This window comes from Procambarus clarkii, chromosome 15 (assembly GCF_040958095.1).
Source record: "Procambarus clarkii isolate CNS0578487 chromosome 15, FALCON_Pclarkii_2.0, whole genome shotgun sequence".
NCBI lineage: Eukaryota > Metazoa > Arthropoda > Malacostraca > Decapoda > Cambaridae > Procambarus > Procambarus clarkii.
In genome coordinates, this window is record NC_091164.1 from 9009482 (window position 1) to 9023089 (window position 13608).

At 40.5% G+C, this 13608-nt stretch overlaps 2 protein-coding genes across 5 annotated transcripts in view; one reads left to right on the plus strand and one right to left on the minus strand.

Moving 5' to 3' along the window:
- LOC138364891 (uncharacterized) overlaps window positions 1-11716 on the plus strand; it is a 49998-nt gene extending 38282 nt beyond the window's left edge. The window contains exons 10-12 of the mRNA XM_069324945.1: window positions 2130-2267; window positions 7740-7881; window positions 9036-11716. Of these exons, the coding sequence (XP_069181046.1) occupies window positions 2130-2267; window positions 7740-7881; window positions 9036-9520 (765 nt within the window). The 3' untranslated portion in view covers window positions 9521-11716. The remainder of the gene's footprint in view (window positions 1-2129; window positions 2268-7739; window positions 7882-9035) is intronic.
- The window catches only part of LOC138364892 (uncharacterized), a 425505-nt gene that overhangs the window by 320008 nt on the left and 91889 nt on the right, over window positions 1-13608 (minus strand). The gene's annotated exons all lie outside the window — the stretch shown is intronic.

Here is a 13608-nt window from a genome sequence, read left to right on the forward strand (position 1 = left end):
TTTATGTAAAATGTTAAATGTTGCTTAAGATTCCACTATGGGTTGAGTTAATTTGACTGTATTTAAGACAATATTTACCTAAATCTATGTTTTCTGTATAAAAATAAAATGAAAACAAATTTCATAATTCTCACATTAAAATATATAAATATATTGAACTATTTCTGTAAATGATTAAATTAATATTTATCTTTAAATAATAATTGCATTCAGCTGTATATTCACTGAGAGGTTTCTTGAATTTTTAGCATAGTTCAAGACTAAGATTGATTTACTGATTGGTGAGTAAGCAAGTGTTGAGGAATTAATAATTATAGGTATTAATCATGATCTTCCCGCACGACTCTTAAACGTCACTCTCAAAAAGAACACATTTTTAACTTTTTTCCCTTGAAAAGCAAAATCCTACACACACACACACGCACAGGGGCCTGGCGGTTGAGAGGATAGCTCTTGGGGGTCATAGTTTTAATGACCCGGGTTAGATTCCCGGTAGAGGCGGAAGCAAATGGTCAGAATTTTGTTTACCCTGATGTTCCTGTTCACCTAGGAGTAAATAAGTACCTGGGAGTTAGACAGCTGCTGCGGGATGCTTTCTGTGAATGTGTGTGTGTGTGTTAGATAAAAATATATATAGTAGATATAATATAGGAAAAATATATTGGTTAGAAAGACGGGTCCAAGAGCTAATAGCTCGATTCTACAGACATAAATAGTAAATATACTCACAGAAAATAATTAATAAGTGTCTTGCAATTAAATTTGTTAAGTGATTTTATGTTATAACGAAGTTAAAATGTTTCTCGTGTTCGGTCTTTCTCTCTCTCTCTCTCTCTCTAACACTCTCTCCCACTCTCTTTGTCTGCTCTCTGTCCCGTCTCTTTCGCGCTCTGTGTAATCCCACTCTCTTTTCCATCTTCTCTCTCGTAGACACAAGTAAATGTAAGTAAAAATAAAAAAAATAAGGAAATTCATTCAACAAATCTCTGAAATCCTGTTAGTAAGAAAACAAACCGTATTTCTATAAGTATCCACATTGGAAAATGAACATTAAACTAATCCGAGCGCTTTCGTGATACAAATCATTTTCAAGGAATAATTAGGTAATGGGGGAGAAGGGGTCATATATTCCTTGAAAATGTGTTGAATCACGAAAGCGCTCGGATTATTTTAATTTTCCTATGTGGATACTTATGCATAACTTAATCACGTGATCCAGTCCCCTGGGCTCTAGAAGACTCGAACCATTGACCCCCACACGTGTAATGCCGAAGTTCTATCGACCGACCTATTGTGTAGTCTCAATAGGGAAAGATTTTTGTAATCATGTATTTGTAATTATGCTTGCTTAAATATACATGTGTATGTTTATGTATCATAATATGCTGTTTTTCATACACACGTGGTGGCCGTTTCATGTTAAAATTGTACTGAAAATTATAAATAATTTCCTTTTGCAAAATTCTGAAAAAAAATCATGTTCCAATATAGTGAAATATGGTGGGACAAATCCCTAGATTATTACACTTTTTTATATATTTTTTGCATTAACTCCAAAAGCCTTTGTTCATTATTTTTTTATTATTATAAAAATCAATTTACTTTAAAATTGCCATATTGATTTAGTTAATGTACTTTTTAAATTTATACAATGTTTCATATTTAAATTTGAATTGCCAAAATGTTAAATGTTTGTTAAAATCTTCTATATTTTTATTATATCGTTTTGCAAGTGTCAGTTAGATATATTGTCTTCCTGAATACATTTAACAAATTAGTTCAGCGAGGATGGCCAAGATTCAGAAGGATTTTCCACGAGGAACAATTTATAATATAGAGCCTATAACCTCCTAACCTAACTTAACCTAAGCAAACCTAACCTAAGCTAGCCTAACACTACCTAACATTAGCATTAAACAGACTTCGAAAACATTCCAGATATCTTCTTCCATTCCCCTTCCCTGATTCCAAAGTTATTCACAATTCCTCTACCCCATTTCCCCTACCCAGCATCTGAAATAATTCACGATATCTCCTCTCATACCATCCCCCCTCCTGCCAAGGAATCCGAAATTATTCACGATAGCTACCTGTATACGCTTTACCTGCCACCCCGCCTATCTCGACAGGTATCGTCGAGGGATCGTGTGGCGAGTCAAGAGAGCTTGGGTACCATGAGCAGCCGGGGATCGGTTTCCGGCAGCATCTACAGCGTCACCTCTGCCAGGAGCGACGCGCCAGTCTCTCGATGTTCTAGCAAGGAGACGGTGAGTGCTTTTTGGTACGAGTTTACTGCCTGAAGGTTCTATGATATTTGGGGCTGATCTTGTCGGAGGTATCGTCTTGATATTTGGGACTGACCTGGTCGATGGTCTGAGTTATCGTCTTGATGGTTGGGACTGATCTGGTCGAAGGTATAGTCTTGATATTTGGGACTGACCTGGTCGATGGTCTAAGTTATCGTCTTGATGTTTGGGACTGATCTGGTCTGAGATATCGTTTTGATATTTGGGACTGACCTGGTCGATGGTCTAAGTTATCGTCTTGATGTTTGGGACTGATCTGGTCGAAGGTATAGTCTTGATATTTGGGACTGACCTGGTCGATGGTCTAAGTTATCGTCTTGATGTTTGGGACTGATCTGGTCGAAGGTATAGTCTTGATATTTGGGACTGACCTGGTCGATGGTCTAAGTTATCGTCTTGATGTTTGGGACTGATCTGGTCGAAATTATAGTCTTGATATGGGGCGTACCTGGTCGAAATTACCGTCTAGATTTCTGAACATCTAAACGGGCCATAATTACCACAAACTACGTTCCTGGTTCATCAATCTCCTGGACAGAGCTTCCAGATCTCAATTTAAGTAGTTTACCTGGCTTAATCGTTTGGGCCTCGGCGGTAATGTTGTCCACAGTAAAGGAAAAAAAAATATTTTTATTTTGTATTCATTCTTTTGGCTAAGCCTTTCGTTGTTACTTTTATTCCCAGTATTGTTCATTCTTTCCTGAAAGAAATAACAATTATTGTTCTGGTTTTGTCAATACTGATTTTTGCACACAATACAAAATTTAAAATTTTTGAATTTTGCATTCATTAGTGTCTAATATATTTTGCCGTAAATAGTGGCATTTATTTGTCTAATTTAATGCATTAAATAATATGTTTTATTATTTTTCACCTGTAATGGATAGTATTTTGTTTATTATTGCCCCCTTCATTATGCCCCTCTCCTGCATTATGCCCCTCTCTACTGTTTATTGCACCCCCATAATGGAAATTATTCACTGTTATGAGTGAAATAATTATATCATTAGGGCCAGAGTTTCCGTGGTAGTTGAAATACATAATTATATTTCTAACAGTGAATATTGTTGCGTGAAATGATTCATATTATTTTAATTAATGTTTTTAATTATTGTGCTTCGTCTCGTTGTTTACGCTATTTATAGATGTTTACGCAATTTTGAAAGAGAGAGAGAGAGAGAGAGAGAGAGAGAGAGAGAGAGAGAGAGAGAGAGAGAGAGAGAGAGAGAAAGATGACACACTAACCCCTAATCTAGTGTTAATGTATAAACCTAAGAAAGCTTCGACGAATAAGCTTTGCCTCTCCAATTAGTTGGTTCAGTGTCTTGGAAGCTCATACACCGAAGTAGCAGTTCCTTGTCTTCCTCTTCAGTTCCCTCGTTCACTTTCCTGCCACAGTTAAGGGGACACTTATATCCATGTTTATGTCTCCATTACATCTTGCAAAGTAGCATCAACACCTACTCGTAGGTCTTCTCCTGTCTCCTGTTGTTAGTTGACGTGACATCTACTCTGTTCCTAAAATTTCCCTCTCTTTTATAGCAATCCAAGTTGGCCTCGAAGATATTTGTCAGTGTTATTACATATGCGGAATTAATTTGATGCTGCATTCTACATCGCTGGTCTCGCGTTTGTAATGTAGATTCTGAATCATTTGTTTTTAATCTTATATTCAAGATGTTTGCCCACCCTGATGACATGGACTTTCTAGTGTTTAATTCTTGGGTTAAACTTGATTCGAAGCCCAGATGTCTAGCTTCTGAAACCAAGGTTGTTTTGAAGTCGCGTCCAATATATTGGACGGATCTTGATATTTCCTGTCGCATATTCTCATTCGTATGACTTAAGATTTACGTTGTCTGTTATTAAAGTCTGTTCAGGTCAAGTTCCTTCTCCAAGCCCTGTAGCAGTTTACAAGCTACCTTTGTTTATATATTTTCGTCACCAGATTCGTGTCATCGGCAGTGAGATATACGAGTCTATTTAATTGGGTAAATATATAAATATACTTCCGTGGGTAGAAATATGAATCTACTTCCTCGGGTAGGTCGTTGGCACTGATTGGTAATAGTATGAGTGCTTGCCTTTGTTCCTGTCCGTCTATTTCTATTTTTCTGTTTCTTTCTATTTTCCTGTTTCTTCCAATTTTGTTGCCTCTTTCTGTTTTTCTGTTTCTTTCTTTTTGTTTTGCCATTATCTCGCTACTTTTTTTACCAATCTTTATCTGTATCTGTTTGTGTATGAGTCCTCTCTCTCTCTCTCTCTTAGGGGGGTAGAAATAGCCTAAGCTACTCTATCCCTTTGAGATGTATTTATTGCTTATCTCAATAAACATACTTGAACTCTCTCTCTCTCTCTCTCTCCCCTTCACGCCATCTCTCTCATTCGTTCTAACTTTCTTTCACCCCTTCGATTTTCATTCTTTTATTAAAATACATTAGTATTTCCTCCGAAATAAGCTTTTTTCCACTTTATTTGCTCTTACTATGATGAGTAATCGTTAGTATTTTGATATGGTAATATGTTCGTTGCCCTAGACAATTCGGCATACACTCAAAAGATGGCGTTAGCAGTCTCCTTAATGCTTAATGTCGACAGGAGAGACTTACCTTCACTGTTGTATTTGAGTTATGCAGGAAAATCAGGTCGTCTGGCTGAATTTTTCACAACTTGCCCTGTCATTAATGAAAAATTCTAGTGAGTCGTAGTTTGGCTTTGAACCTGTCAACAACGACGGAAAATTCCGAATTTTCCACGTAAAAAAATTATTGTTTGAGGTAGGTGGAGCTGGAAAAGTGGAGGATAGCGGGAGATAGGAAGGGGATGGAGGAGTGATGGTGGGCGGGAATAGAAAGTGGAGTAGTGACAAATGGAGAGAGAGAAAGAGGAATAGGACTATAGAGAATGACGAAGAAGAGATGGAAGGAAGGTGATATATGTACGAGGGGGAGGGAAGGTAATATATAGAGTAAGCGAGGCTAAAGGAAGCAAAATAAGAGTAGATAGGATAGACGAGAAAAGATGAAGTGGAGTCTAGGTGAGTAATGAAGTGTGTAATAATACTAATACCCATACCAAGCTCCTTAGGGCACACATACACACAAATACACACAGGCACACAGCTCACACAAAACAATCTGTTGCAGAGACGTCTCCTGACCTAATATCTATGCATAATTCAACAAGCCTTTGCTGCACAAGTCAGGACTCAAAATACCGTGAAATGTAACAAGATGTTTTGTATGTAACACAGTCACGTCTAGGAGGGTGTGGGGATTCTTAACTTGTTTTGTGCTTCACAATGGACCGTGTGTGTGTGTGTGTGTGTGTGTGTGTGTGTGTGTGTGTGTGTGTGTGTGTGTGTGTGTGTGTGTGTGTGTGTGTGTGTGTGTGTGTGTCCAGCTCTTGATCTCTTATGTTTCTCTCAAATCTGATGTGATAGGTGGGATTTTGTTGTCCACACACACACACACACATACACACACACACACACACACACACACACGCACCTCATCTAAACTTTCCTAAGTGGACTTGCACCCAAAACAATTAATATTTACCTCGTGCATAAACTATTAAGGGGACACAAGAACAACGCTCCAATTAAAGCCCCCACCAAAAAACTAACAAAAAAGTACACATAGCTGTTTTCACAGCTTTTATGCGCCAGGATAATCTGATAATTGAATTCGCATCAGCTATTGACCCGGCAGACGAATTATCACGCTACATTATCTATTAATCTCCATCCTTGCTGAAAGGGGAGGGACCAATCTAGCTCCATTCCCAGTAACTTTATGGCTGAATGTAACACGTTCCAAAGCGCATTACTTTTTTGGGGTTATACAAAAGGCCTTGTTTACGTTCGGTAGCTTAATTACGCAGGTGTCACAATGTTAAAAAACTATATTTAACTGACTTTTTACTACTTTATTGCCCCTTTTTTTGTTATTATAGCTTTCTGCAAAATTTTCTTTAATGGTATTGCATTAGGAATTGATGGTGATTGAAGGAAGAACCTACGATAGGATGAGTCTTAGTTGCGAGCGAGAGGAATACAATGCATAATGAGAACCGTGGGATGTAGTGGGGCATAAAGGAGAATGAGAACAAGGGCCTGGAGGAATGAGGAAGATGGAAAGAGTTGATAATAAAGCGAATATGTAAATTTTGAGAGGTCGAGACTGAATGTTGAAGGGAGGTACTGAAAGAGCCTGACACAGTTGTTTCTGTGTTCATTTGACACGTCTATGACCTGACACGACCTGATACGTCTATGTCAGTGGTGTGATACGTCTATGTCTGTGTTCTGACACGTCTATGTCTGTGTTCTGACACTTATATGTCTGTGTTCTGACACGTCTATATCTGTGTTCTGAAACGTCAATGTCAGTGGTGTGATACGTCTATGTCAGTGTTCTGAAACGTCTATGTCTGTGTTCTGACACTTCTATGTCTGTGTTCTGACACTTCTATGTCTGTGTTCTGACACTTCTATGTCTGTGTTCTGACACTTCTATGTCTGTGTTCTGACACTTCTATGTCTGTGTTCTGACACTTCTATATCTGTTTCATGCCACTACTCAGGCACTGCAATATCCCTCATAGCTTTTATCCCGGCGCTACAATATCTATGACGTGGATTTATCCAGACACTGCAATATCTGTGCCATAGTTCTACTGCAGATTTTCGTGAATTTCTAATAGTAGGATTACTTCTTTACCCTGGTTCATGTTCCATTATTTACCTTGTTACAAAGATTGTTTGATTATATATTCATAAGAAATTTATAATGTGTAAGGATTTATTTACGAATTTACCAGATTGAGCGATGGTTTATTATGGATTGATATCATTTGTAACACGGATTAATAATTGGTTGTTATGATTGATCTTACATGTATCAAGGATTTATCAGTGGTTTATCATGCAGTAATCCTACATACATCATGGATTTTAGCTATGATTGACTGTTACTTCATCAAGGATTTATCATAGATTAATCGTGAACTAATCATGGATTACTCGTGAACATATTATGACCTTCCCTTTCATAAATTTATGAAGACACTTCCTTCTTCTAATTTCAATTTATTCTGCCCCTTTCCTCATTCAGAGTTGTTCTACCCCCAACCCCTAATTCTGACTAAATCTACCCTCATAACAAAACAATCTACTCTCTTCATTCCCGACTTGATATACGCGTTTATTCCGGTTCTATCTATTTGTTCCTCATTCCGACACCATTATCTACCCCAATCTCATTCAGATATCATCATTATCTGCCCCCCATTCTCATTCAGACATGAACATTATCTACATCAATCTCATTCAGACATCATTAATCTACGCAACTTTTTCCTCTTGCTTACCTAATATATGGCATCATTAGCTCAGATTTACCTAGCTTGTATTATTCTTGATTACACCAGCAGGTGAGGAACCATGCTCCCCTGATCCAGCAGACTCTGCCTCGTCCCCATGCGCACGGAGGCTTCGTTAATGGTGAGCTGAGTGAGTCCGCTAGTTCTTCTGAAGACCTTAAACCTACCCAGAGCCACGAGTCGTATAGAGGTGAGAGAGAGAGAGAGAGAGAGAGAGAGAGAGAGAGAGAGAGAGAGAGAGAGAGAGAGAGAGAGAGAGAGAGAGAGAGAGAGGGAGCGAGAGAGAGAGAAAATAGATAAAAACAGCCAGAAAGAGAGTGAGACAGAGGGAAACAGAAAATGAGAGAGAGAGAGAGAGAGAGAGAGAGAGAGAGAGAGAGAGAGAGAGAGAGAGAGAGAGAGAGAGAGAGAGAGAGAGAGAGAGAGGGAGGGAGCGAGAGAGAGAGAAAATAGATAAAGACAGCCAGAAAGAGAGTGAGACAGAGGGAAACAGAAAATGAGAGAGTGAGAGAGAGAGAGAGAGAGAGAGAGAGAGAGAGAGAGAGAGAGAGAGAGAGAGAGAGAGAGAGAGAGAGAGCCATGCAGAAAGAGAACTTATCTCGGAAATCTTTGTATGTTAATAGTGTATGTCCCTCACCTAGTTGTGCTTGCGGGGGTTGAGCTTTGGCTCTTTGGTCCCGCTTCTCAGCAGCCAATCTACTGGTGTACAGATTATCTATATATACATCATATCTACATTATTATAATCTCTCTCTCTCACACACACACACACATCTACATTATATCTACATGTGTGTGTATGTATATATGCGCATGCGCGAGAACACAAAGATTAGAGATATCGTCGACATCCAGAACAAATGCTCGCTTCTTAGGCCGTAATTAAGCTTGTGTTATTTTGATGTAATGAATGTATTTAGCTCTAGTAATATGTTATTTATTATGAGGGAGAAGTGTTCCTTATGAGTAGTTGTGAGTATTGAATTTAAAGAATATTCAGCAGGGTTAAGTGAGTATGGTGAGGCATATCATTAAATGGGATTGTGAGTTGTGAGGTAGCAGGTGGGTAAGTGAATAACTAGGTAACGAGATGGGTAAGTGAATAGAGTAGCAGGAAAGTGAGTAAATGAATGAATAGTAGAGCGATCAGCGAGGTAACGAGGTGGGGTAAGTGATTAGTAGTAGTAGTAGTAGAGGTAGTAGCTGTAGTAGCATAAGTAGCAATAACAGTAGCAGTATCAGCATCAATTTCAATACCAGGAACAGTAACTATAGCAACAGTAGCGATAGTAGGGAATTACAATCAAAAGAAAAATTCAAAAATGTCTCTTTTTTTTGCGTCAGAAGCGACCAGTCTGCACCGCACGACCAGCGAACCCTACTACAACTTTGACGACGACGACTCTGACAGTCCTGGGCAGCAGCACCTGCTGATGCTGCAGCAGCAGGCGAAGCAGCAGGAACAGTTCTTGCAGCAGCAGCAGCAACAACAGCAGCTAAGGGGAAACCGCGCGAGATTGCCTCCGGTAAGAACGCCGTCGTACGATAACGCGTACGATACCTCCTCGCTGGTGTGTTTCAGTACGCACTCCTTGCGGGGTCGATCGCATCACACGCGACACGCGACGACTACTTCCGTAGCCGCGGCGATCGCCGCGGCCCGCAAGAACGCCTCCGATAACGCCCTGGACCACGACACCTCGATCCTCCCTATCTTTCAGAAGCTCTTGAGCGAGCGACAGCGAGGTTTCGACGGCAGCGCCAGAAACTTCACCATGTCCTCTTGTCCTAATATTACTATCAAGTGTGATATTGTTGAATATCTATGATCCGGCGGTATTCACCACCACTACCACCACCACTACCACCACAACCACTACTACTTGTAGTAAGACCATAGAAACTATATGTTTATACTCTGGCGCAAATACCATTAATTCATCAAATGATACTACCACCATTTCCACGGCATTCCACGACAACCACAATTAATATATTTACTAACACTATTACCAACAGACCAACTTTCCCCCTTTCCCCTTCCCCTCACCCCAATCATTATCACCTCACCTATGTACCAATTATCACAACCTATTTTACAATGGACATTTGTGCTTAAATGAAAGTTTTCTAGTAGCTAAATACCGGTTTCTTGGTACCCCATATCTTACACCTTCCCTACTCCCGCCCCCCAGTGTGTCTGTGTGTGTGTGTGTGTGTGTGTGTGTGCGTGTGTGTGCGTGTGTGTGCGTGTGTGTGTGTGTGGAGTGTGGCATAGGTGCATACATCATCCTGGAGAGCTTTAATCGGAAAAGATGACAGAGAAGTACTGTACTTCAGTGATGATAAATCCTGTACTTCAGTGATGATAAATCCCCCAATAAGGAGAATATATCCCCCAGTGAGACAGTGAGCAGTGATGTTTTAGTCAGTGTAAATATTGCATTTGTAATAGATTTCTGTAGTAGAGAAATTCTATACTGTTAGCCCAGATACGACATAGATATTTTCATACAACGTGCTCACTTGAAGTTCTAAAACACTTCTTCTTTTAATGGTTTCTGATAGTTGTATTGTTGGCTATTTTTCGATACCCCGTGATATTATGGTGCTGTGTGGTCACCAGTTCGTATCCCTATATACAGACGATCCGTTACTTTAGTCCGCGAATCAAAATATCTCTGGTCAATATTCACTGTGATTTGTAACTTCCTACAGATATCACCCCCCAATCTCTCCGTTCTCTCTCTCTCTCTCTCTTATCTCTCTCTCTCTCTCTCTCTCTATCTCTCCCTCTCTCTCTCTCTTTCTCTCACCCGTTTTACACTATGTCATTGTGCTGGGAGATCTCCTTCTCCTCCTCTTCTTCAGAATCAACTTCATTAATCATTAACGTCGTCGACGTTTGCGAGAAAATCCACCATCGTTGTTTTTATTTAACATCACGCTTAAAGAGGGAAAAGGCAAAACAAGAAAAGCTCTTGTGGCTTGTGTTTTAGCAAGACCACAGAGCTGGAGAGCTGGTTCCCTCTTTCAACACTATTTCTCTTTTTGTTATAGAGGCGTTTCCTCACTTGGCACCATTATTGCGTTCTTTTTTAGACCATCAAAATCACATCAAGTCATCCATTTATTATGATTTTTGTTAATTTTCTAGCACATGGACCCCTCCTACGGATTTCTCTCAGCACTGACCACACCCATGAAATAAAAAAATTTCCTTGAATACACTGCCTGTTCCCCGCCCCATTTTCCCATACCCATTCCCCTCCCCCCTCATTGGCTGTTCTTCCGGAGCCACGCCCATCTGGCTCACCAATTACCTGCCGCACTGGTGAAGCCCCACTCAATATTTGGATTCGGTTAGCCAATTGCGTGCAGTTCAGGTGGCCCCCTTACGGAAACATGAGCCCTTTCTGGGAGGTTGGTTGCGGTAGGGAAGCAAGGGGAGATGCTCCTAACCATCATATGTTTCCAAAGTGGAAAATATAATTCTCAAACATTCACGGAAATGAATTAATCTATCGTGTCTATTCACAGTTGGTTCTTGGCCAAAAATAATTGAAATAGATTGGCATAATTACATGTTTGCACGTCCCCTTGCGGCCTGATATCGCCGCCAGGTGGGCTCGGTCAGAACGTCTAGACGAACAGACATTTTAAGATAATTAAAACGCCCCCAAAAAATGTTTAATCTTGAGGGAGACTCCATCAATGTTTCCTAGGAACCTGTGTCAGAGGAAGCTGACGAAAATAAATCCAGAGCGTTACCATCCTGACAAGAAATATATGTATATGTATCACCTGTATACTTAAGTACGCACACACATACATATACATATATATTTTCCCCTCAAGAATTACATCTAGAGGTGGAGAGATGCCCATTTCCCCCTCGCCTGTGAGCGTACAGGGGCGGGCAGGACCTATTTGTGGGTCTTTGTGTTTTCCTTTGGGTTACGACGAAAAAAAACGCTTATTTACTTCAACCTGATGTGTGAGTGATAAAATAAAGATGGTTTGTTCGACTGTGTTTTATTTAGCACCTCCCGTCAACCTATTCTCTAAGTTTTATTTCAGGTCCCCTCCCCAAATGCCTCCTTGTACCTTATTTCAGATCTTTTACATCTCGTGTTTTATTTAGGACCTCCTGCCTCTTCTTCATGGTACATTTCAGACCCTTTATAAAATCAAAGGTAGGATGAGGTAGGGGATGAGGTGTACGTACTATATAGCACTTGAAAATGACCTGAGGGGCAAGGAATAGGGACACGAGGACGGAGTGGAGAAGCAGTGTCCATGAATCCACACTGCAAGAATCGAAACCTAAAAGTTTGGTGCTACTTCTATCATCAGTCTCTTCTGGTATGGTCTTGAGTCAGTCCGTTATCCTAAGGTTTCCCAATGTCAAGAAACTGTCGTACTAACTAGCCCTTATTCTAACCTACCATTGGATCCAAAATAGAAAAGTGCGATGTTCTATTAGTACAGGTTGGCTTAGGTTGGAAAGAGGTAGTTGTAATTCAATCGGAAGTTAATGCGTTCTGTTTGTTCCTGGTTAGGTTCATAACCGGTGAGTTTGATAGATCCATTGACGGGCCGTGAGATCTTGAAAGTACCGCCATTGAGGGCTATTTGGCTATTAACATTTTGATAGTTTTTCATTCTGTCTCCTCAAAGTGTCTGTCTGTTTCTAAGGTTTGGTGAGTCCGTGGCGTAGTCCGTTGTCGGTGGTTTTGATCCCACAGCCTGAGGTTGGCTCTGGAGTCGATGAGTTGTGGTAGAAGCTGCTTCAAGTCACGTCGGTGGTGGTGGTGGTGGTGGTAGTGATGGTCGGAGAGATCACGTCTGCCAGCGCCTCTGCTGAAACAATGATGGTGGTAGCTTTTGGTGCTGGATTGGAGGATGCTGCTGTCTGTTCAGCCTGGGTCTTTGGTGGAGAAGAAGTTCGAGTTGAGATCGACCTTGTGGAAGTCCCATGTGTGGAAGGGAATGTAGTGAGACTTGCGTCAGGAGCTATGATGAGGTCCAGGCCATTCAGTTCATCGACGAATCGGTGGTTGTCTGGTCCGGCAAGCCTCTCCGCTAGTGGTATAAGACCAGGGATAATGCCAGCCCGTGATGCAAGGGTGTTGGTTGGGCCTTGGGTCCCCATTGTGAAGGCTGGGTTGAGTGATAGGAAGAACCATTGTTTGGTAGTTCTGGGAAGTCTTCTGGTTGGTTGGTGGGAGCTGTGGCGGAATTAGAAGGGTTGGCTGTTTCATAAGGTGCAAATTGATCTTAAATACTCATTTGGATGAGGTAAAGTTGTGTGTGGGGGGCTGGGTAAGGTGAAGTAATCAATCATACGGTAATAAGGGTATAATGGAGATGGATGCCAACCAAAAATTGGGTAAAGCGGCGAGAGCTCGGAGGAGCTGTCGCTATCCAGTGCTGTATGGTGTGTTCTGGGTCTGAGCGCAGGCAAGGTGCTGTATGGTGAGTTCTGGGTCTGAGCGCAGGCAAGATGCTGAATGGTGAGTTCAGGGTCTGAGCACAGTCAAGGAATCGAAGTCATTACTCTCTATATCTAAGGTGGGGCCTATGTTTTTCTTTTAAAGAGTATAGCTTCAGATTTTTACAGTCTACTTCGGTCAGTTGTGGATGCCAGGATTGTTACATTTGCTACTAGCATGTATATAAATATATATATAATTATATCCATGCATATATACCATCAAGTATACATATAAACATTCATGTATTTATGTATTTTAAAAATTAAACTCCGCCCATTTATCAGCTACTCTCACAAGCAAAATCTCAATGTAAACCTCCAACTGCTTTTAATCCTTTATTATCCAGGCTTAAACTCTCGCTATGAACTTCACAAGAATCATTAAGAAAAAAAAAGATACTTTGATTGTCTCCAAACAAA